The sequence below is a fragment of the Oncorhynchus clarkii genome, chromosome 22, assembly GCF_045791955.1.
Source record: "Oncorhynchus clarkii lewisi isolate Uvic-CL-2024 chromosome 22, UVic_Ocla_1.0, whole genome shotgun sequence".
NCBI classification, from domain to species: Eukaryota; Metazoa; Chordata; class Actinopteri; order Salmoniformes; family Salmonidae; genus Oncorhynchus; species Oncorhynchus clarkii.
The window spans coordinates 9,426,296-9,448,635 of NC_092168.1; the positions used below are offsets into that span (position 1 = coordinate 9,426,296).

Genomic DNA, 22,340 nt, shown 5'->3' on the forward strand with positions numbered 1-22,340 from the left:
TTTCTCACCTTCTAACCTAAATCCAATGACAAGGGTTTAAAAAATGTTTGATTTCGCGTTGAATTCACGTTAGCTGACAACTCAATCTAGACATTGAACGGACGTCTGTGTCCAGCGGGTAGATCCTGCTGAGCTGAAGCAGGGGTTGCTTGATAGCCCGCCATTTTGAATTGATGTCTTGCTCCAAACGAATCAAAGCAAAGCGCCGGTGTTGATGCAGAGAGATCCTGCCGTGTGACATAATGATAGAGCACAGTGTGGACGTGGAACAAAGAGATGAAAGAGTCAGCTTGGTACCATAGATCTTATACACATAAAACAAGTTTACCCTCCCTAGGGAGGCTGGCTGTTAAAAACAGGTAGTCTTAAGGTTCTGTCAGTCTACCAAACTTGTACGCACAGCAATGTTCTAGAATGTTGGACCGTTTAAGTTCATACTTTTTTTCCGAATTCTTGGCGCAGCTCAAGCAATTTCTCCAGCTGTCAACATATTCAAATGAATAGAGGACACATACTGGGAGACGCGCCGGTTGGGAATTGTGGGGAGGTGCTCGTTCGGGATGTGCGTCCCCCGTGGATGGTGGTCTCAGAGTACCTGTATCACAATGGGAAGCCAGACTGTCGCATCTCAGCGTCTGGGGACTATGATTTATGCTTAACACACCAGGGGGTTGATTACATCAATGCATTCTACTAATCTACTCATACTAATATTAATTTCCATTGATGCTAAACACAGCTACACACAGACAGACAGACAGACAGACACACGCACGCACGCGCACACACAAAAGAAAGCCCCAGATCTTTATCATGCAGACGTTCTTTGGTGAAAATTGAATGTTGACAGGAATGAGACGTTGTGTGGGTGTCACTGTACAACAATTCTCAGTGTGTGCTTTGTTGTGTTTGCAGCAGGTGATCCACACATGTTTCTCTTTGTTCCAGGTTCTGTGGCTGGTCGGCAGATGACCATCTCCGCTTCCAGATGACTGTGAGCCAGTACCCTCCTGATCTGCACAACCACAGAGCCCTTTACATGGACTTGCTGCAAAGACTGTTTCCCCACAGATCCAGACAGGAGCTGGTCAGTAAACAACAGTAACAGCTCTGGATTTACTATGTATGCGTCCCAAATGGCACCCTTTGGGCCCTGGTCAAAAGTATAACCTTTATGTACATTTTAGTGCACTATAAAGGGAATAGGGTACACTCTAGCCATGGGAGAACCCTTTTTGGTTCCAAGTAAAACACATTTGGGTTCCAAGTACTGTAGAACCATCTATGGAAAGGGTTCTACGTGGAACCCAAACGGGTTCTACCTGGAACCAAAAGAGGTTTTTCAAAGAGTTCTCCTCTGGGGACAGCCAAAGAGCGCTTTTTGGTTCTAGATAGCACCTTTTTTCTAAGCGTGTACCACTTGGGACACAGCCCAGCAAAGTGATTTGTCATCACACCCCTTTACATACACACATACCAAGGGCACGTCCAATGCACACAGCACAGATTGAGAAAAAAACTCACCCAGCCATAAGGTGACTCTGGTTGGTATACAATCAAATGCAATCAAATCAAATGCACTCAAATCAAATGCACTCAAATCAAAAGCAATCAAAATCCACTATCTGCAATCGACTGAATACCAGCCTCTCTCTGCCTCTCGACACACATCCTCTCCCAGAGCTCTGAGACTCTCTGTCTCTCCTCTTCATCTCCCTGGTCAGCGTGGTGCTCGTCTAGTAAATGATGTGCTTGGCAGGCTGTAGGATGTGCCGTGCCACCGTCTGTGGACACACCTCAGCCCTCCACTCACACCACTGCCTCCGCTCCCCCGTCACTATGACAACCGCCAAGGACCTCGTCCCCTCCCTCTCCCCCCTCTCTCTCCTTTCCCAGACCTGTTCTCAGATCTGTTCCATTTGGGTGCTACACCTAGGGCCACATTCAGCCTCAAGTGGCTGTGATGAGATAGATCTAGCCATTTCCTCCTGCGCTCTCTCTTTCTCCTCTTCCGGCCCGACAAAACAGAGCCAGAGTCAATGGAGTGCAGACGGCACCTAATACAGCTATTAGTCATAATTACGTTGGCTCAATTCTTATTGGTAATCAGTCCCTTGAGCAAAATGGCCTAACTCATTATTGTGGAGTTTGTTCGGGAAAAAAAGCAGGCTTCTTGCCTCAAGTAATGTTTGGCATTGCCGAACTCTCGAACTGATGAAGAAGGATGTCCAGGGGTGAAACATTTTCTCAACGATGAGCAGGAAAAACAAGATCATCAGACAGTATAGCTCAGTTATTTCAGCATACTTTTATTCTCGTAATACACGCAAAATGTGAGTAGTACAAACATAGTTTTATTCTCGTAATATCGAAACACAGTGAATGATGGAACAGTGTTTTCCTCATACTCTGTCTGCTCTATTAGACACAAAGTGAAGCACGGAAATGTTTTACTGCATCGCAGTTGCATGTATTTGTCCTGTATGTTTATGCTGTTGGAAAACATATGCTGAACAAAAATATAAACCCAACATACAACATTTTCAAAGATTTGACTGAGTTCCAATTCATATAAGGAAATCAGTCAGTTGAAATAAATGAATTAGGCCATTAATCTATGGATTTCACATTACTGGGAATACAGATATACCTTAAAACAAAGTAGGTGCGTGGATTAGAAAACCATTCAGTATCTGGTGTGACCACCATTTGTATCATGCAGCGCAACACATCTCCTTCACATAGAGTTGATCAGGCTGTTGATTGTTGCCTGTGGAATGTTTTCCCACTCCTCTTTAATGGTTGTGTGAAGATGCTGGATATTGGCGGGAAACTGGAACACGCTGTCGTACACGTTGATCCAGAGCATCCCAAACATGCTCAATGGGTGATTGATGAGTATGCAGGCCATGGGAGAACTGGGACAGGAATTGTGTACAGATCCTTGCGACATGGGGCCGTGCATTATCATGCTGAAACACGAGGGGATGGCCACGGATGAATGGCATGACAATGGGCCTCAGGATCTCGTCACGGTCTCTCTGTGCATTCAACTTGCCATTGATAAAATGCAATTGGGTTCGTTGTCCGTAGCTTATTCCTGCCCATACCTTAACCCCACCGCCACCATGGGGCACTCTGTTCATCAGCATCAGCAAACCGCTCTGGAGGTGGCTTATGGTAGAGAAATTAACATTCATTTATCTGGCAACAGCTCTGGTGAACATTCCTGCGGTCAGCATGCCAATTGCACGCTCCCTCAAAACTTGAGACATCTGTGGCATTGGGTTGTGTGACAAAAGTGCACAAGGTTCACCTGTGTAATGATCATGCTGTTTAATCAGCTTCTTGATATGCCTCACCTGTTAGGTGGATGGATTATCATGGCAATGGAGAAATTATCACTAACAGGGATGTAAACAAATTTGTGCACAACATTTTTGATGTTGTATGTTTTTTGTGTGTATGGAAAATTTCTGGGATCTTTAATTTCAGCTCCATGTCTCAAGGCTTAAAAATCCTTCTTTAACCTGTCTCCTCCCCTTCATCTACACTGATTGAAGAGGATTTAACAAGTGACATCACTAATGGATCATAGCTTTCACCTGGATTCACCTTGTCAGTCTATGTCATGGGAAGAGTGTTTTGTGCACTCAGTGTATGTGGCCATTGTCAATTGGCCTATTGTGAACTTGAGGATGAGAGAAGTCATGACCGATACTACTCACTATTGAGCCAGTTGAAAATCTAGTTGAGCTAATTAAACAAAAAAATATCAGAGTGGAAGACAGTCATTGTACCAGGGTTAATAGAGCTCTGTTCAACTACTCTCCCATTCCATCTGCATGCAATCATTTTCTGGAGATTTATTTTGGATGATTGTAAGCTATTGTCCATCACCTTGCGATTCATGCAAATGTGATGAGAGATAAGGGAGTATTGTTTGATCATAGCAGGGCAGTTGGAGACAAATGGAACGGTCAACGTGGATGTTCTGTCCACAGCGGCCCAGTCAAAGCTTTGATATTAAAATCTGTTGTGTATCCTCTGTAGCACACTTTACCTGCGCTGTATGTGGTGAACAGTTTGCCACCTCTTTCAGGCCTACTTCAGAAAGGAAACAGGAAGAAAGGAGTGCAGAGCTGTAAAAGAAAAAGGTCCATCCTGCTGCTTTGATTACGTAGCCTTTTGATTCATCTTAGTTGTTTTAAAAGCACAGCTACATGAATTGAACCATTGTGACAAAGGGCTCTGTTCTTTCTATAATTGTCTCTTTTGTGAAATAATTGCAGTTTTACAGTTTTTCGTCTCTTAAGAAATGTTTCACTTGAAAGGGAGCATGGTATTATGAATGTGATTGGCTAATGGTTGGTCTTTGTTTGACCTTTGACCTTGTTCTGCACTTTCTTCTGAAAGATCGACTGACTCTGGACACTTGGACAGTGCACTTTTGATCAATTACAACAATCACTTCTACCTTGAAAAAAAGTATTTATATAGTATTCATACCCCTTGACTTAGTCCACATTTTGTTGTGTTACAGCCTGAATTCAAAATAGATGAAATAGATTGTTTTTCTCACCCATCTAGTCACAATAAACCATAATCACAAAGTGAAAACAGTTTTTTTTTGTTGAAATTGTTGGAAATGTAAAAAAAAAAAAAGAAATACAGAAGTATCTAATTTACATACAGTAAGTATTCACACCCCTGAGTTAATACATGTTAGAATCACCTTTGGCAGTGATTACACCTGTTAGTCTTTCTGGGTAAGTCTCTAAGAGCTATGCATAACTGGATTATACAATATTTGCTCATTCATTTTTTTAAATTCTTCAATCACTTGTCAAGTTGGTTGTTGATCATTGCTAGACAGCCATTTTCAAGTCTTTCCATAGATTTTCAAGCTGATTTAAGTTAAAACTGTAACTAGGCCACTCAGGAACAGTCAATGTAGTCTTGGTAAGCAACTCCAGTGTATATTTGGTCTTGTGTTTTAGGTTATTGTCCTGCTGGAAGGTGAATTTATCTCCCAGTGTCTGGTGGAAAGCAGACTGAACCAGGTTTTCCTCTAGGATTTTGCCTGTGCTTAGCTCTATTCCATGTATTTTATCCTAAAAAAAAACTCCCCAGTCCTTGTTGATGACAGGCATACATATAACATTATGCAGCCAACACTGTTCTTGAAAATATGAAGTGGTACTCAGTGAGGTGTTGTGTTGGATTTGCCCCAAACATGATGCTCTATTCAGGACATAAAGTTTGCACACAGGATGCATGTTTTGTAATATTTAGATTCTGTACAGGCTTCCTTATTTTTACTCTGTCATTTAGGTTAGTATTGTGGAGTAACTACAATGTTGTTGATCCATCCTCAGTTTTCTCCTAATCACAGCCATTCAACTCTGTTAAAGTCCCCATTAGCCTCATAGTGAAAACCCTGAGCGGTTTCCTTCCTCTTCGGCATCTGAGTTAGGAAGGACGCCTGTACCTTTATCATGACTGGGCGTATTGATACACCATCCAAAGTGTAATTAATAACTTCACCATGCTCGAAGGGATATTCAATGTATGTTTAAAGATTTTTTTTTTATCTACCAATAGGTGCCCTTCTGGAAAACCTCCCTGGTCTTTGTGGTTGAGTCTGTGTTTGAAATTCCCTGCTCGACTGCGGGACCTTACAGATAATTGTATGTGTGGGGTACAGAGATGAGGTAATAAAAAGCATGAGTTGACGCACAACCAGAGAAAATTATTAGTGTAGAGGTGCTAGAGGTAACTGTGAATAAACTGTAAGCTATAACAAACAAACAAAAATGCCTACGTAACCTGGTTCAACATTCATGACATTACCCTGAAGAAGGCACAGTGATGCCGAGACGTTGGTGGTTTACTCAATAAATGACTGGGAGTTTATACATAGAGTGTGCGACTCTCTTTGTTTTTATAGCCTACAGAGACAAGGTGGTCATCTTTTCTTTTTATGTTAAACACTATCAATTGTAAAAAGTCCACTTTGACATTATGGGGCATCGTGTGTAGGCCACTAAAGACAATGACACAAAATCCCAATTGATTACATTTTAATTCAGGCTGTAACACAACAAAATGTGGAAAATGGTCAAGGGGTGTGAATACTTTCTCAAGGCACTGCAGCTTTATTCTCATAATATATAAAGACAGGGAGTGCTAGAACAGTGTGTTCCTCATACTCGTTTTGCTCCATTAGACATACAATGAATCACGTACATTTTTTACTGCATTCCAGCTGTGTGTTGTTGGCACATTTGCCCTTTGTCTGTATGTTGTTGGAAAACATCATTCCCTGAGCTCATCCACAGACATACTGTATGCGGCCATTGTAAATTGGCCTATTGTGGACATGAGGATTAGAGAAGTCATGACCGCTACTACTCACTATTGAGCCAGTTGAAAATCTAGTTGAGCTAGTTAGCAACAAACAAAAAATGTCTGAGCGGAAGACAGTCATTGTACCAGGGTTAATAGAGCTCCGTTCAACTACTCTCCCATTCCATCTGCATGCAATCATTTTCTGGAGATTTATTTTGGATGATTGTAAGCTATTGTCCATCACCTTCCGATTCATGCAAATGTGATGAGAGATAAGGGAGTATTGTTTGATCATAGCAGGGCAGAGCAGTTGGAGACATATGGAACGGTCAACGTTCTGTCCACAGCGGCCCAGTCAAAGCTTTGATATTAAAATCGGTTGTGTATCCTCTGTAGCACACTTTACCTGCGCTGTATGTGGTGAACAGTTTGCCACCTCTTTCAGGCCTACTTCAGAAAGGAAACAGGAAGAAAGGAGTGCAGAGCTGTAAAAGAAAAAGGTCCATCCTGCTGCTTTGATTACGTAGCCTTTTGATTCATCTTAGTTGTTAAAAGCACAGCTACATGAATTGAACCATTGAGACAAAGGGCTCTTTCGGCAATCTTTTTGACAGTTTTTTCAGCCCTAAGAAATGTTTCACTTGAAACGGAGGATGGCGTGTTGTGTGATTGTGATTGGCTAATGTTTGGTCTATCAAAGACGTTTGACCCTCGACCTTGTTCTGCACCTTTTCTGAGTGAGTGACTATCTGGACACTTGGACAGTGCACTTATGATCAATTCTAACAATCACTTCTACCCTGACCTCTATTCAAGTTGCACGTTCAGGTCACTGTCCCTGTCCTCACCAATGGACACGCCGAGACACTTGATATGCAAATGCAGTAGGTGATTTCAAACCTAGAATCATGAGGATTATCAGTGCCGTGGATGCTGAGGTTTAACAGACTGCACTATGACCCCTAGTGGACACAGCTGGTGAATGTTTCCGTTTCCAGTGGCCACGGTCAGAGGTCAATTGTCTGCTATTGCCATTCAATGGAGCTACCCAATGATGTTCCTTGGTATTTATGGATTAAATGTAGGTTTTCTAGTGGCTTGGGGGATCTGTCTCTATTCTTTCATCGTTGTATGGCCGCTCTGCCCTCACACTTATAACTGAGGCTCTGCAGGGGTTTGTCAGTCAGCAGCTGAATTAATACTGCTGTACAGCTTTAAGAATCCTTACAGAATGTGAGCGCATGCACACACACACATGTACATGCACACACATGAACGCATAGGCGTGCATACACACACACACACAAATTCCCCAAAGAGGGACGGAGAAATAAACAGAGAGAGAGAGAGAGACAGAGAAAGGAAAAGGATGATGGATCTTCTTCAAGTTGTAAAGTTATGCGTTAATAAACAAGCTGTGCTCAGGCTGCCTCTGGCACAGTGGCAGATCTGTCAGCTCGCTCACGTTCAATAAAAACAGTCAGCCGCCTAATGCCGTCACACCGTCAGTTAGCCACTATTAGTCCATAGATGAATGGAATTCCCTCTGTTCCAATAAGGTAGCCAAGTGAAGCTGCCTCTGTGTGATTGCTGCCACAATGATGAATCGCTATATACGCCCCCCGTATGCAAAACGCTGGAAAGGAAAAGGTCCACTGAACACCACTTATCTAAACCAATATCAAGACCCGGGTGTTACTCTGTAGTATCTGTGTAGCTGCTTTAGCATGACAGTCTGATCTAATGTATCAATACAGGTTTGCATGTTGCTATGTCGCCCACAGTATATGCTCTGCTATATATGTTGTTGCATATTATATGCTACGTATTACTTATATGTTACTACGACCAAACTTGTGCATCCCGTCTAACGGCACTATTGTATCAGGAAATATCGCTACATAAGCCTGGCAAAAAAGGTTCCTGTGGCAAAAGAGGTTTCTAACCTCAAGGGTATTTGACTGGTAAAATGAAGGTTCTTGAAACCTAGAATAGAAAACACTGCAGCGAAACCTGTTCTGTGTTATGTTATGGTTGTATTTGTATCTCCATGGTGACTTGTTGCAGATGGACCACGAGCGGCGCTGGGACTGGCAGCGCTTCACCCAGACCCAGATGCATGTGGTGGCCCAGAGTTGGCAGCGGGATCGGGCTGACCTGATGTTTAAAGCCCTGGTGACCCTTGAGGAGGCCAGGCAGACCCATCGGGAGGAGCTGGCCCTCCACACAGACCGCAAGCACCAGCAGGACATCTGCTCCCGCTTCAGTGACAAGGTAGAGATACACGCAGTACACTGAAATGGCATCCTATATTCTGAAATGGCATCCTATGTCTGAAATTACATCCTGTGTCTGAAATGGCATCCTATGTCTGAAATGGCATCCTATCTGAAATTACATCCTGTTTCTGAAATTACATCCTGTTTCTGAAATGGCATCCTATGTCTGAAATGGCATCCTATGTCTGAAATGGCATCCTATGTCTGAAATGGCATCCTATGTCTGAATTGGCATCCTATTGTCTATATAGTGCACTATTTTGACCAGAGTCCGCAGCAAAAGTAGTGCACTACTTAGAGAATAGATTGCCATTTGGGACACACACCTCTGTCTGACTGTGTAGAAGACCTCCACTAAGGAGGCAGCTAATGCCTACACGACTTTCAAAATCCTAATATCGCCGAGACTGTTTTTCATGTTGTTTTTTTGTCTTGCCAACGTAGTGGTGCGCACACTTAACGATCTGGCACTGAACAGTAACACAAGATTCTTTACTTGGTCGTGAGGATTATTGATACCACGCTGTCTTGCGAAAACAATGATGTGATGAGAATGTTTGGACTCCCGAGTGACGTAGCGGTCTAAGGCACTGCATCTCAGTGCTTTGTTCCGATCTCAAAAAGTTGTCTGGGACAGCCAAATCGGGGCTAACATTGTGTAGTGTACACCAGACTTTACTCAACTCTCACTCACTGACATTTCCTCTTGCCAGCTAGTTTCTCATGCTCGGTTCGGGATGGCACTAGTGATGGGCTGTGAACGCTAACAAGCTAATAAGGACAGCCTTATCTTGCCGACATGTAACTGTATTGGAGGGTTTGTTCGATTCGCTCAAAAAGCAAGTTGCGTACATGGAAAAAGTCCCCCACTCTTGCAGTGTGTCATCCTAGTAAGGTTTTCTTGTCAATTAACTGATGAACAAGTTCTGTTTAGTTTATCTAGCCGTCTATAGCATAGCTGATGTTTTTTATAAGGGGTTTGGAGATTTGTTTAACCACAGCTAATTAGATAACAGTAAGGACTGACTTCATGTTGGTGGCTTCCCACTCTTTGTGGTCATGTACATGTGTTTACACAGATAACATGACCTGATCTGGCATGTCTGTGGCCCATACCATACATCAGAAACAAAAACATACATACAGTGCCTTCGGAAAGCATTCAGACTTTTTCCACATTTTGTTACGTTTACAGCCTTATTCTGATTAAATCGTTTTTTTCCCCCCTCATCAATCTGCACACAATACCCCACCCATAATGACAAAGCAAAAACATTTATTTTTGCGTAAATGTATTACAAATGTATTACAAATAAAAAACTGAAATATCACATTTACATTCAGACCCTTGGCACACCTGTATTTAGGGAGTTTCTCCCATTGTTCCCTGCAGATCCTCTCAAGCTCTGTCAGGCTGGATGGGGAGCACAGCTATTTTCAGGTCTCTTCAGAGATGTTTGATCGGCTTAATATCCGGGCTCTGGCTGGGCCACTGAAGGACATTCAGAGACCTGTCTCGAAGGAACTCCTGCGTTGTCTTGGCTGTGTGCATTGGGCCATTGTCCTGTTGGAAGGTTAACCTTCGCCCCTGTCTGAAGTCCTGAGCTCTTTGGAGCTATTTTTTTGTACTTTACTCCTTTCATCTTTACCTCAATCCTGACTAGTCTCCCAGTCCCTGCCGCTGAAAAACATCCCCACAGCATGATGTATGCCACCACCATGCTTCACCGTAGGGATTGTGCCAGGTTTCCTCAAGATGTGATGCTTGGCATTTAGGCCAAAGAGTTCAATCTTGGTTTCATCAGATCAGAGAATCTTGTTTCTCATGTTCTGAGAGTCTTTAGGTACCTTTTGACAAACTCTAAGCCGGCTGTCATGTGCCTTTTACTGAGGAGTGTCTTCCGTCTGGCCACTCTACCATAAAGACCTGATTGGTAGTGCTGCAGAGATGGTTGTCCTTCTGGAGAAAATATCTCCACAGAGGAACTCTAGAGCGCTGTCAGAGTGACCATCGGGTTCTTGGTCACCTCCCTGGCCAAGGCCCTTCTCCCCTGATTGCTCAGTTTGGCCGGGCAACCAGCTCTAGGAAGAGTCTTGGTGGTTCCATACTTCTTCCATTTAAGAATGATGGAGGCCACTGTGTTCTTGGGGACCTTCAATGCTGCAGAAATATTTTGGTACCCTTCCCCAGTTTTGGTACCCTTTGCATCGACACAATCCTGTCTCAGAGCTCTACGGACCATTCCTTCGATCTCATGGCTTGGTTTTTGGTCTGACATGCACTGTGAACTGTGGGACCTTATCTAGACATGTGTGTGCCTTTCCAAATCATGTCCAATCAATTGAATTTACCACAGGTGGACTCCAAACAAGTTGTAGAAACATCTCAAGGATGGTCAATGGCAACAGGATGCACATGAGCTTAATTTTGAGTCTCATAGCAAAGGGTCTGAATACTTATGTTTTAATTCTTTTATACATTTGCTAAAAATAAGTTTTTGTTTTGTCATTATGGGGTGTTGTGTGTAGATCACTGAGGACCTTGTTTTATTTGATCCATTATAGAATAAGGCTGTAACGTAATAAAATGTGGAAAAAGTCAAGGGGTCTGAATACTTTCCGAAGGCACTGTAGATGACCATGTCATAGCGATTAAATCAAAGCAAGTTAAAACATCCCTAAACACAATAAATTAAATTACACAAATGGCCCATATAGAGAAATTGCCCACGTACAGTGAAAATAACAGACCTATGCCCTATACAGTGCCTTAGAAAGTATTTATACCCCTTGGCTTTTCCACATTTAGTTGTGTTACAGCCTGAATTTAAAATGGATTACATTGAGATTTTGTGTCACTGGCCTACACGCAGAACACCATAACATAAATGTGGAATTCTGTATATATACGCTACTATTTAAACGTTTGGTGTCACTTAGAAATGTCCTTGTTTTTTAAAGAAAAGTAAATTATTTATCCGTTAAAATAACATCAAATTGATCAGAAATACAGTGTAGACATTGTTAATGTTGTAAATGACTATTGTAGCTGGAAGCGGCAGATTTGTAATGGAATATCTACATAGGCGTACAGAGGCCCATTATCGGCAACCATCCCTCCTGTGTTCCAATGGCACGTTGTGTTAGCTAATCCAAGTTTATCATTTTAAAATACTAATTGATCATTAGAAAACCCTTTTGCAATTATGTTAGCACAGCTGAAAACTGTTGTTCTGATTAAAGAAGCAATGAAACTGGCCTTCTTTAGACTAGTTCAGTATCTGGAGCATCAGCATTTGTGGGTTCGATTACAGGCTCAAAATGGCCAGAAACAAAGGCCTTTCTTCTGAAACTCAGTCAGTCTACTCTTGTTCAGAGAAATGAAGGCTATTCCATGCGAGAAATTGCCAAGAAATGGAAGATCTTGTACAACGCTGTGTACTACTCCCTTCACAAAACAGAGCAAACTGGCTCTAACCAGAATAAAAAGCGGAATCGGAGGCCCCGGTGCACATCTGAGAATGAGGACAAGTACATTAGAGTGTCTAGATTGAGAAACAGAAGTCCTTAACTGGCAGCTTCATTAAATAGTACCCTCAAAACACCAGTCTCAATGTCAACAGTGAAGAGGCGACTCTGGGATGTTGGCCTTCTAGGCAGAGTTGCAAGGAAAAAGCCATATCTCAGACTGGCCAATTAAAATAAAAGATTAAGATGGGCAAAAGAACACAGACACTGGATAGAGGAACTCTACCTAGAAGGCCAGCATCCCGGAGTCGCCTCTTAACTGTTGACGTTGAGACTGTTGTTTGTGGGTACTATTTAATAAAGCTGCATAATGTTTGCACAATCCAGGTTTGGACATTTCTTAGACTTTTTTTATTTATTTATTTTTATTTCACCTTTATTTAACCAGATAGGCCAGTTGAGAACAAGTTCTTATTTATAACTGCGACCTGGTCAAGATAAAGCAAAGCAGTGTGACACAAACACAGAGTTACACATGGAATAAACAAACGTACAGTCAATAACACAATAGAAAAGTGAGTGCAAATAAAGTAAGATTAGGGAGGTAAGGCAATAAATAGGTCATAGTAGCAAAATAATTACAATTTAGCATTAACACTGGAGTGATAGATGGGGTGTAAAGGAGCAACAAAAAAAATAACAATATGGGGATGAGGTAGTTGGGTGGGCTATTTACAGATGTGCTATGTACAGCTGCAATGATCTGTAAGCTGCTCTGGCAGCTGATGCTTAAAGTTAGTGAGGGAGATGTGAGTCTCCAGATTTTTGCAATTTGTTCCAGTCATTGGCAGCAGAGAACTGGTGACCAGTGAAATATACATTCTGGAGCGCGTGCTACGGGTGGGTGCTGCTATGGTGACCAGTGAGCTGAGATAAGGCAGGGCTTTACCTAGCAAAGACTTATAGATGACCTGGAGCCAGTGGATTTGGCGACGAATATGAAGCGAGGGCCAGCCAACGAGAGCATACAGGTCGCAGTGGTGGGTATGTATGGGGTTTTGGTGACAAAACGGATGGCACTGTGATAGACTGCATCCAAGTAAAGTATTGGAGTCTATTTGCAGCATGAGTGAAGGATGCTTTGTTGTGAAATAGGAAGCAGATTCTAGATTTAATTTTGGTTTGGAGATGCTTAATGTGAGTCTTGAAGGAGAGTTTACAGTCTAACCAGAAACCTAGGTATTTGTAGTTGTCCACGTATTCTAAGTCAGAACCGTCCAGAGTAGTTCTGAGAGAGCATGCATTTACGTAGTTTTACTTGCATTTATGAGCAGTTGGAGGCCACAGAAGGAGAGTTGTATAGCATAGAGGCTCGTCTGGAGGTGTTTTAACACAGTGTCCAAAGAAGGGCCAGATGTATACAGAATGGTGTCGTTTGAGTAGAGGTGGAACAGAGAATCACCAGCAGCAAGAGCAACATCATTGATGTATACAGAGAAAAGAGTCGGCCCGAGAATTGAACCTTGTTGCACCCCCATAGAGACTGCCAGAGGTCCGGACAACAGGCCCTCTGATTTGACACACTGAACACTTTCTGAGAAGTAGCTGGTGAACCAGGCGAGGCAGTCATTTGAGAAACCATGGCTGTTTAGTCTGCCGATAAGAATGCAGTGATTGACAGAGTCGAAAGCCTTGGCCAGGTCAATGAATACGGCTGCACAGTATTGTCTTTTATTGATGGCGGTTATGATATCATTTAGGACCTTGAGCGTGGCTGAGGTGACTAGTTCGGAAACCAGATTTCATAGCGGAGAAGGTACGGTGGGATTCGAAATGGTCAGTGATCTGTTTGTTAACTTGGCTTTCGAAGACTTTAGAAAGGCAGGGTAGGATAGATATAGGTCTATAACAGTTTGGGTCTAGAGTGTCTCCCCATTGAATAGGGGGATGACCGCCGCAGCTTTCCAATCTTTAGGGATCTCAGACGATACGAACGAGAGGTTGAACAGGCTAGTAATAGGGGTTGCAACAATTCTTTTAGAAAGAGAGGGTCCAGATTGTCTAGCCCAGCTGATTTGTAAGGGTCCAGATTTTGCAGCACTTACCCAGGAATTCTCACAGCTGTAATCGCTGCCAAAGGTGCTTCTACTAAGTATTGAGTCAGGGGTGTGAATAGTTATGTAAATTAGATATTTCTGTATTTCATTTTTCAAAACATTTGCAAACAATTCCAAAAACACGTTTTCAGGTTGTCATTATACGGTATTGTGTGTAGATGGTCGAGAGTGAAAAAACGATGACTCCATTTAGAATTCAGGTTGTAACAAAATGTGGAATAAGTCAAGGGGTATGAATACTTTCTGAAGGCACTGTAACTGAGCGACACATGAAATCTGTTTTTGGTTTGGATACGGTGATGGCGTGTGTGGTTTGGTAGGTGATGTATGTCTGTTTGAAGTGAATGCAAATAGATTAGGCATTTACAAATGTTTCTTAAAAAGACTAGAAGAGAAGTAGTCCATTTCCCCTCAACCCTCAACCATGAAAGACTATTATACATGTTGTTGATGTTAGTTCTGTGTGTGTAGTTAAGGGCCAGGCGTGTTGCTTTGTTTTCAGCCAGCTGCAGCTCTGCTAGGTCTTTCAATGCTGCACCTGACAGTAATCAAGACGGGGCAAGTTCAGAGCCTGAACAACTAATACAGTTGATCTTTGTGTACAAAAACACAAAACATATTTTTTTTGTAACAGACGTACCTCTCCCCAACTTCACAATAACTTCTGTCAATATGACTTCACCATGATAACTGACCACACCAACGTTACTCCTAGGAGTTCAGCTTCTTCAACTTGTTCAGTGGTCGCACCCTTAATGTACAACTCCAGTGGAGGTTTAGGTCTATAGAGGATGCTTGGAACCAAATACAATGCTTATGGTTTTAGATTAGTATTAGTATTTAAAGCCAGTTTATTGTTAATTACCCATTCTGACACTGAGTGTAACTCCTTGCTGAGAGACTGACTAGCAACCCTAGTTGCTTCTTTTTCCCCATATGTTTCCCTCTCTTTACATTCTAAATGTATTGTTACTCTTTGACTCTGTGATGCGAGCTAACTATTCAGTTATATGGATTTGTGTATTGTGCATGTAGCCCTTTACAACAAGAAAAATGAAAATGGTCACAAAAAAAAAAACTATTGGCAAGAATAATTTTACAAATATTCCAAGTGCTGCGTCTGGATTATCCTCCTTATACACAGCAGACTAACATACTTCAAATAAAATAAAACATGACATCTTCAACAAAAGAGTCCGGATCTCTTATAAATGTCTCTTGTGTCACAGATCAACCACTATTGGTCGACACTCTGGTTGGTTGAATGATAGCCTGGGTCATGCTACAGGCATTAGTCAAAGTAAGAAGCTTCCTCTTGAGAGGACAACTAAATGATAACCAGTCGATGTTCAGGGTCACCAAGAAAACACATTTCACATTTAGCATCAGAGACCTTGTCTAACATCAAAACACATATTCTCCAGACAGTTTGCACTTGGTGACCTATATCAGCAGCCTAAAAGAAGAGGCTTCACATGAGGCAGGTGAACCTGCAACACGTCTACTTCATTTGTCATAAGATCCTCTCTGAGCTTTACATGAACATGGCTCTGAACACCTCCCCTGTAGACGTTCCTGTCTCTTCTATAGATGTTATATCCTTGTATTCCTACTGCCTTATCATCAAATGCGCTGTCTACGTGAGTCTCAGAAAGGGCTAATATTTTCTAAGATTAGCAAATTACTCATTCACTTTTTTTCCCCAGAGGCTACATATATTTATGAGCTTTTATGAGTTAACTCACCCTTTCCTAAAACTGAACTCATACTGATAATAGGTTGTATTTCTGATCATAACAATAGAAGGAATTACGCAGTGCAGAGGTAGAAAGAATGCAGGCATCTTTGTGCATTCAATCCAAAATATTGCCAAGTTAATCAGAGACTTTCCCAACCGCATATGAGTTCCGTTATAGTCACGTATTGTATTTCTGTGCTGGAGTTGAGTCAGAGCACAAATGGAAGTCTCCTTCCAACCAAATCTCTCCTGAGTGCTCATGGTCTTTATCATCCTGACACGACCAGAGCACAAGATGGATTCCCCTTGCCATTCTGTCAGCCTTATACAAATGCTTTGTTGCTGCAACTGGTGTCTCTGTTTCCAGTAGGTCTTCTAAATAAATAAATCAAATATTTATATTCATCATGATGAAATCCACTTCTGCAATTTCATCATCTTATTTCATTATATACTATTTTGAATCTTTGGTACAGCAGCCTGGTATGCTGTGTTGTTACAGCAGCCTGGTATGCTGTGTTAGTACAGCAGCCTGGTATGCTGTGTTGGTACAGCAGCCTGGTATGCTGTGTTGGTACAGCAGCCTGGTATGCTGTGTTGTTACAGCAGCCTGGTATGCTGTGTTGGTACAGCAGACTGGTATGCTGTGTTGTTACAGCAGCCTGGTATGCTGTGTTGGTACAGCAGCCTGGTATGCTGTGTTGGTAGAGCAGCCTGGTATGCTGTGTTGTTACAGCAGCCTGGTATGCTGTGTTGGTACAGCAGCCTGGTATGCTGTGTTGGTACAGCAGCCTGGTATGCTGTGTTGGTACAGCAGCCTGGTATGCTGTGTTGTTACAGCAGCCTGGTATGCTGTGTTGGTACAGCAGCCTGGTATGCTGTGTTGTTACAGGTGCAGTATAAGTATATTGGTTTATTTAAAATTCAAATTCCAATAATGTTGTATTCTATATCATGATTGGAGTGGATGTGTTGGTAAGAGTTTCATTATGATTCCCTACCCCTCAGGGTTGGGGTTAATTTCACCAATGAAATTCTCTGTCCCTGTAAATTAAATGTTATTCAATTGAATTCCAGATCAGTATTTGAATGCAAAGATAACTAAATTCCTCTAAATTCCAATGTAAGGAAAATCAATTCAATATTATTCCCAACAATTCCACAAATTCCAATTGATCAGGTCACTGTTCAGACAGGCAAGCTATACTGGAAATATAGAAACACATGTTGAAATTATTTAAAACAAATCCTGCAGTAAATGTTTGATACAATGTGCATTCATTCCATTAACTGGGAAATATAAAATATGGAATTTGAATTAAATTCAATTCCAAAGATGAAATGTCTTTACAATTACAATTAAATTCCTATTCAAAACGTCCAAACAGTCTAATTCCAATTCAATTCCAACTCCATAACTTGGAGATTGTTGAAATTCTAATTAAATTCCGTATCAATTCTCCACTTCATGACTGAAATCAAGCATTGGAATTGACCCTAACCCTGCTACCCCTATCACCTTGAAGCCTGAGGAGGTGAGGCATGGTGGTGCTGGACAAGTCCTGGTGGTGCTGGAGGAGGCCTGATGGTGGTGCTGGAGCCCTGGTGATGCTGGAGGCCTACTGGTGCTGGAAGTGGCAGACACAGACCAGTCCAGCTACCCTGTTGGAGTAGGCCTGGTGCTGCTGGAGGAGACCTGGTGGTGCTAGAGGCCTGGTGGTGCTGGAGGGACCTGACGGTGCTGGATGAGGCCTGGAGGAGACCTGGCGGTGATGGGGGAGGCCTCGTGGTGGAGCTGGCCTCATTATGAGCTGGGCTGTGTGCAACTCACCTGTGAGTTATCATGATGTGCAGTGGGAGGAGCCCCAGAGTAAATGTTTTTCTTGGCCAAATTGACCCCTGATGTCTTCCCCCTGGCCAGGCTAGTGTATTGTGCAACGCCAGGCCCTGGTGTGTTAGCCTAGCTGCCCTGTGGTTCAGGCAGCACAGATGGCTGCATGGAGGAGGCAACTAGGCTGAGCTTACTTCCTCTGGGAGTGGGGAAAACCAAATACATTGTCTTGCAAAAGTATTCATCCCCCTTAGGGTTTTTCCTATTTTGTTGGATTACAACCTGTAATTTCAATGCATTTTTATTTTTATTTCATGTAATGGACATACACAAAATAGTCTAAATTGGTGAAGTGAAAGGGAAAAAATAACATGTTTCAAAAAATTCTAAAAAATAAAAAACTGAAAAGTGGTGTGTACATATGTATTCCCCCCCTTGCTATGAAGCCCCAAAATAAGATCTGGTGCTACCAATTATCTTCAGAAGTCACAGAATTAGTTAAATAAAGTCCACTTGTGTGCAATCTAAGTGTCACATGATCTGTCACATAATCTCAGTATATGTACACACCTGTTCTGAAAGTCCCCAGAGTCTGCAACACCACTAAGCAAGGGGCACCACCAAGCAAGCGGCACCATGGCAACCAAGGAGCTCTCTAAACAGGTCAGAGGCAAAGTTGTGGAGAAGTACAGATCAGGGTTGGGTTATAAAAAAATATCTGAAACTTTGAACATCCCACGGAGCACCTTTAAATCCATTATAAAAAATGGAAAGAAAATAGCACCACAACAAACCTGCCAAGAGAGGGCCGCCCACCAAAACTCACAGACCAGGCAAGGAGGGCATTAATCAGAGAGGCATCAAAGAGACCAAAGAGAACGCTGAAGGAGCTGCAAAGCTCCATAGCAGAGATTGGAATATCTGTCCATAGAACCACTTTAAGCTGTACACTCCACAGAGCTGGGCTTTATGGAAGAGTGGCCAGAAAAAAAGCTATTGCTTAAAGAAAAAATTAAGCAAATACATTTGGTGTTTGCCAAAAGGCATGTGGGAGACTCCCCAAACATATGGAAGGTTCTCTGGTCAGATGATACTAAAATGTAGCTTTTTGGCCATCAAGGAAAACGCTATGTCTGGCGCATACCCAACACCTCTTATCACCCCGAGAACACCAGCAGCATCATGCTGTGGGGATGTTTTTCCATCGGCAGGGACTGGGAAACTGGTCAGAATTGAAGGAATGATGGATGGCGCTAAATACAGGGAAATTCTTGAGAGAAACCTGTTTCAGTCTCCCAGAGATTTGAGACTGGGACGGAGGTTCACCTTCCAGCAGGACAATGTCCCTAAGCATACTGCTAAAGCAACACTCGAGTGGTTTAAGACATTTGCATGTCTTGGAATGGCCTAGTCAAAGGCCAGACCTCAATCCAATTGAGAATCTGTGGTATGACTTAAAGATTGCTGAACACCAGGGGAACCCATCCAACTTGAAGGAGCTGGAGCAGTTTTGCCTTGAAGAAGGGGGGGGGGGGGGGGGGGGGGGTGAATAGTTATGCATGCTCAAGCTATCTGTTTTTTTGTCTTATTTCTTGTTTGTTTCACAATAAAAAATATTTTGCATCTTCAAAGTGATAGGCATGTTGTGTAAATCAAATGATACAAACCCCCCCAAAGTCTATTTTAATTGCAGCTTGTAAGCAACAATATAGGAAAAATGGCAAGCGGGTTGAATACTTTCGCAAGCCACTGCATGTTGTACTTAACGTCGGGACAGAGATTATATCAATTATTATCTACAGATGTTTTCTATTGCATTACAGATTCCACAGCTGTAGGTATATTGATGCTACTCTATCTTGTTTTGAAAGACATGTTGGTGCATAGAGAATCAGTTGGCAAATTTCTATGAGATGAATATGGAACGGATGACAATGTCGTGTTCTGTTGCACTACAGGTATTTTAATTGACCTATTCTGATACAGAACGGATGTACAATGCGAACTGGATTCCAGATAGGGAGAGGAAGAGTATGCATGTGCTGATGATGTCTGCTGTGATGGAGTGCTAAGCTTGCAGAGTAAACTTACCCTTAATTATACCCATCGTGTCCTGATGTTACTGAGCCTACTACACGACAAGATTGGCGACAAGGATGGCGGTAGCGTTAGCATCGTCAACTACTCCATTCCTGCCCTTCCCTGGTCAACCTACGATGCCGTTGGCATTGTGGTTGAAAATCTTCAACAATTACTTGGTGGCTGTCAACAATTACTTGGTGGCTGTGACTGGCCAGATTCTAGGAAGCATGCAGTGCTACTACATTGCCTTGGTACTGAAGATCAAATGATCTTTTACAACTTAACAGGTAATACATTTGCAACACCTGTCCCAGCTCTCCAGGGACATTTCATTCCGGCTATCAATGTCGTGGTTGAGCGCTATAAATTCAGACAAAGAGCACAGAGACCCGATGAGTCCATACCAGATCACGTTGCTGCCCTGAGAGAGTTACTTGTGAACTGTGACTTTGGTGGTAGAGGAGATGAGATGTTGAGAGATCAACTTGTTGAAAAGGCCTCAGGCTCCCCATGTCAAAGAAAGGCTTTTACTTCAGGCTAATCTCACACTGCACACTGCTATTGCGCTCGCTACTCAAGTGGAAAGTGGCCAAGACCACATCCAATTCATTAACAATCCACTGCCAGTACAGGCAGTGAGAGAAAATCCCCAAAAGAAGAATAAACGGAGGTACAGGCCCGTACTGACTCCAATCCACCTGATGATGCAAGAAAGTCAGGTCGATGCTGTTACAGGTGTGGCTCTAATACTCACTTAGCTAACGCAACAAACTACCCTGCCGCCAAGTCTAAATGCAAGGACTGTGAAACAAATGGTCATTACACACGGATGTGCCGTGCCGATAGAAAAGCGAATGTACAAGAGGTCAAGGTACCGGAGCTTGACGCATACTAGACCAAGATATGAAAAGAAAGAAAATACGAATCGCCAAAAGTATGTGGACACCTGCTTGTCGAACATCTCATTCCAAAATCATGGGCATTAATATGAAGTTGTTCCCCCCTTTGCTGCTATAACAGCCTCCACTATTCTGGGAAGGCTTTCCACTAGATGTAGGAACATTGCTGCGGGGACTTGCTTCCATTCACCCACAAGAGCATTAGTGAGGTTGGGCACTGATGTTGGGCGACTCAGCCAGGCTCGCAGTCGGCATTCCAATTCATCCCAAAGGTGTTCGATGGGGTTGAGGTCAGGGTTCTGTGCAGGCCAGTCAAGTTTTACCACACCGATCTCGACAAACCATTTCTGTATGGACCTCGCTTTGTGCACGGGGGCATTGCCATGCTGAAACAGGAAAGGGCCTTACCCAAACTGTTGCCACAAAGTTGGAAGCACAGTATCATCTAGAATGTCATTGTATGCTGTAGCATTAAGATTTCCTTCACTGGAACTAAGGGGCCTAGCCCGAACCATGAAAAACAGCCCCAGACCATTATTCCCCCTCCGCCAAACTTTACAGTTGGCATTATGCATTGGGGCAGGTGGCGTTCTCCTGGCATCCGCCAAACCCAGATGTGTCTGTCTGACTGCCAGAGAGTGGTGGCAAGTTTTACACCACGCCAGCCGACGCTTGGCATTGTTGCACAGTGATCTCAGCCTTCTGTGCAGCTGCTCGGCCATGGAAACCCATTTCATGAAGCTCCCGACGAACAGTGTGCTGATGTTGCTTCCAGAGACAGTTTGGAACTCGATAGTGAATGTTGCAACCGAGGACAGACGATTTTTACACGGTACATGCTTCAGCACTCGCCGTCCCTTTCTGTGAGCTTGTGTGGCCTACCACTTCATGGCTTAGCCGTTGTTGCGCCTAGACGCTTCCATTTCACAATAACAGCACTTACAGTTGACCGGAGCAGCTCTAGCAGGACAGAAATTTTACGAACAGACTTGTTGGAAAAGTGGCATCCTATGACAGTACGATGTTGAAAGTCACTGAGCTCTTGAATATGGGCTATTCTACTGCCAATGTTTGTCTATGGAGTTTGCAAGGCTGTGTGCTCGATTGTATACACCTGGTAGTTACGGTTGTGGCTGAAATAGCCTAATCCACTAATTTGAATGTTGTATGTTGTGTTCTGCTGCACTACCCATGTTTGCCACTAGAGACACAGGTATTTTATTTGACCTATTCTGATACAGAACGGAAGTACAATGCGAACAGGATTCCAGATAGGGAGAAGAAGAGTATGCATGTGCTGATGATGTATGCTGTGATGGAGTGATAAGCTTGCTGAATAAACTTACCCTTGATTATACCCATCGAGCCTACTACACGACAGACTAGAGTTTAGTTCATTGTTAAATATTTCAGATTTCCAAGAAAGGCGGGATCTCGCTCAGAAACACATTTATTAGCCGAAGTTGAAATAATGTTATCATCATCATCGGGGCGCGCGACCTGAAGCTCGCTCCACTTTCATTTTAGACGCAATTGAACCCAGTGTATTCTGTCTTAAATTTTATCGATTATTTA

The 22,340-nt window shown here is 42.8% G+C and overlaps 1 protein-coding gene across 1 annotated transcript in view; it reads left to right on the top strand.

Moving 5' to 3' along the window:
• The window catches only part of LOC139380576 (coiled-coil domain-containing protein 148-like), a 48,558-nt gene that overhangs the window by 9,965 nt on the left and 16,253 nt on the right, over window positions 1-22,340 (top strand). Inside the window, exons 8-9 of the mRNA XM_071123373.1 lie at window positions 949-1,087; window positions 8,419-8,625. Coding sequence (XP_070979474.1) covers window positions 949-1,087; window positions 8,419-8,625 — 346 coding nt within the window. The remainder of the gene's footprint in view (window positions 1-948; window positions 1,088-8,418; window positions 8,626-22,340) is intronic.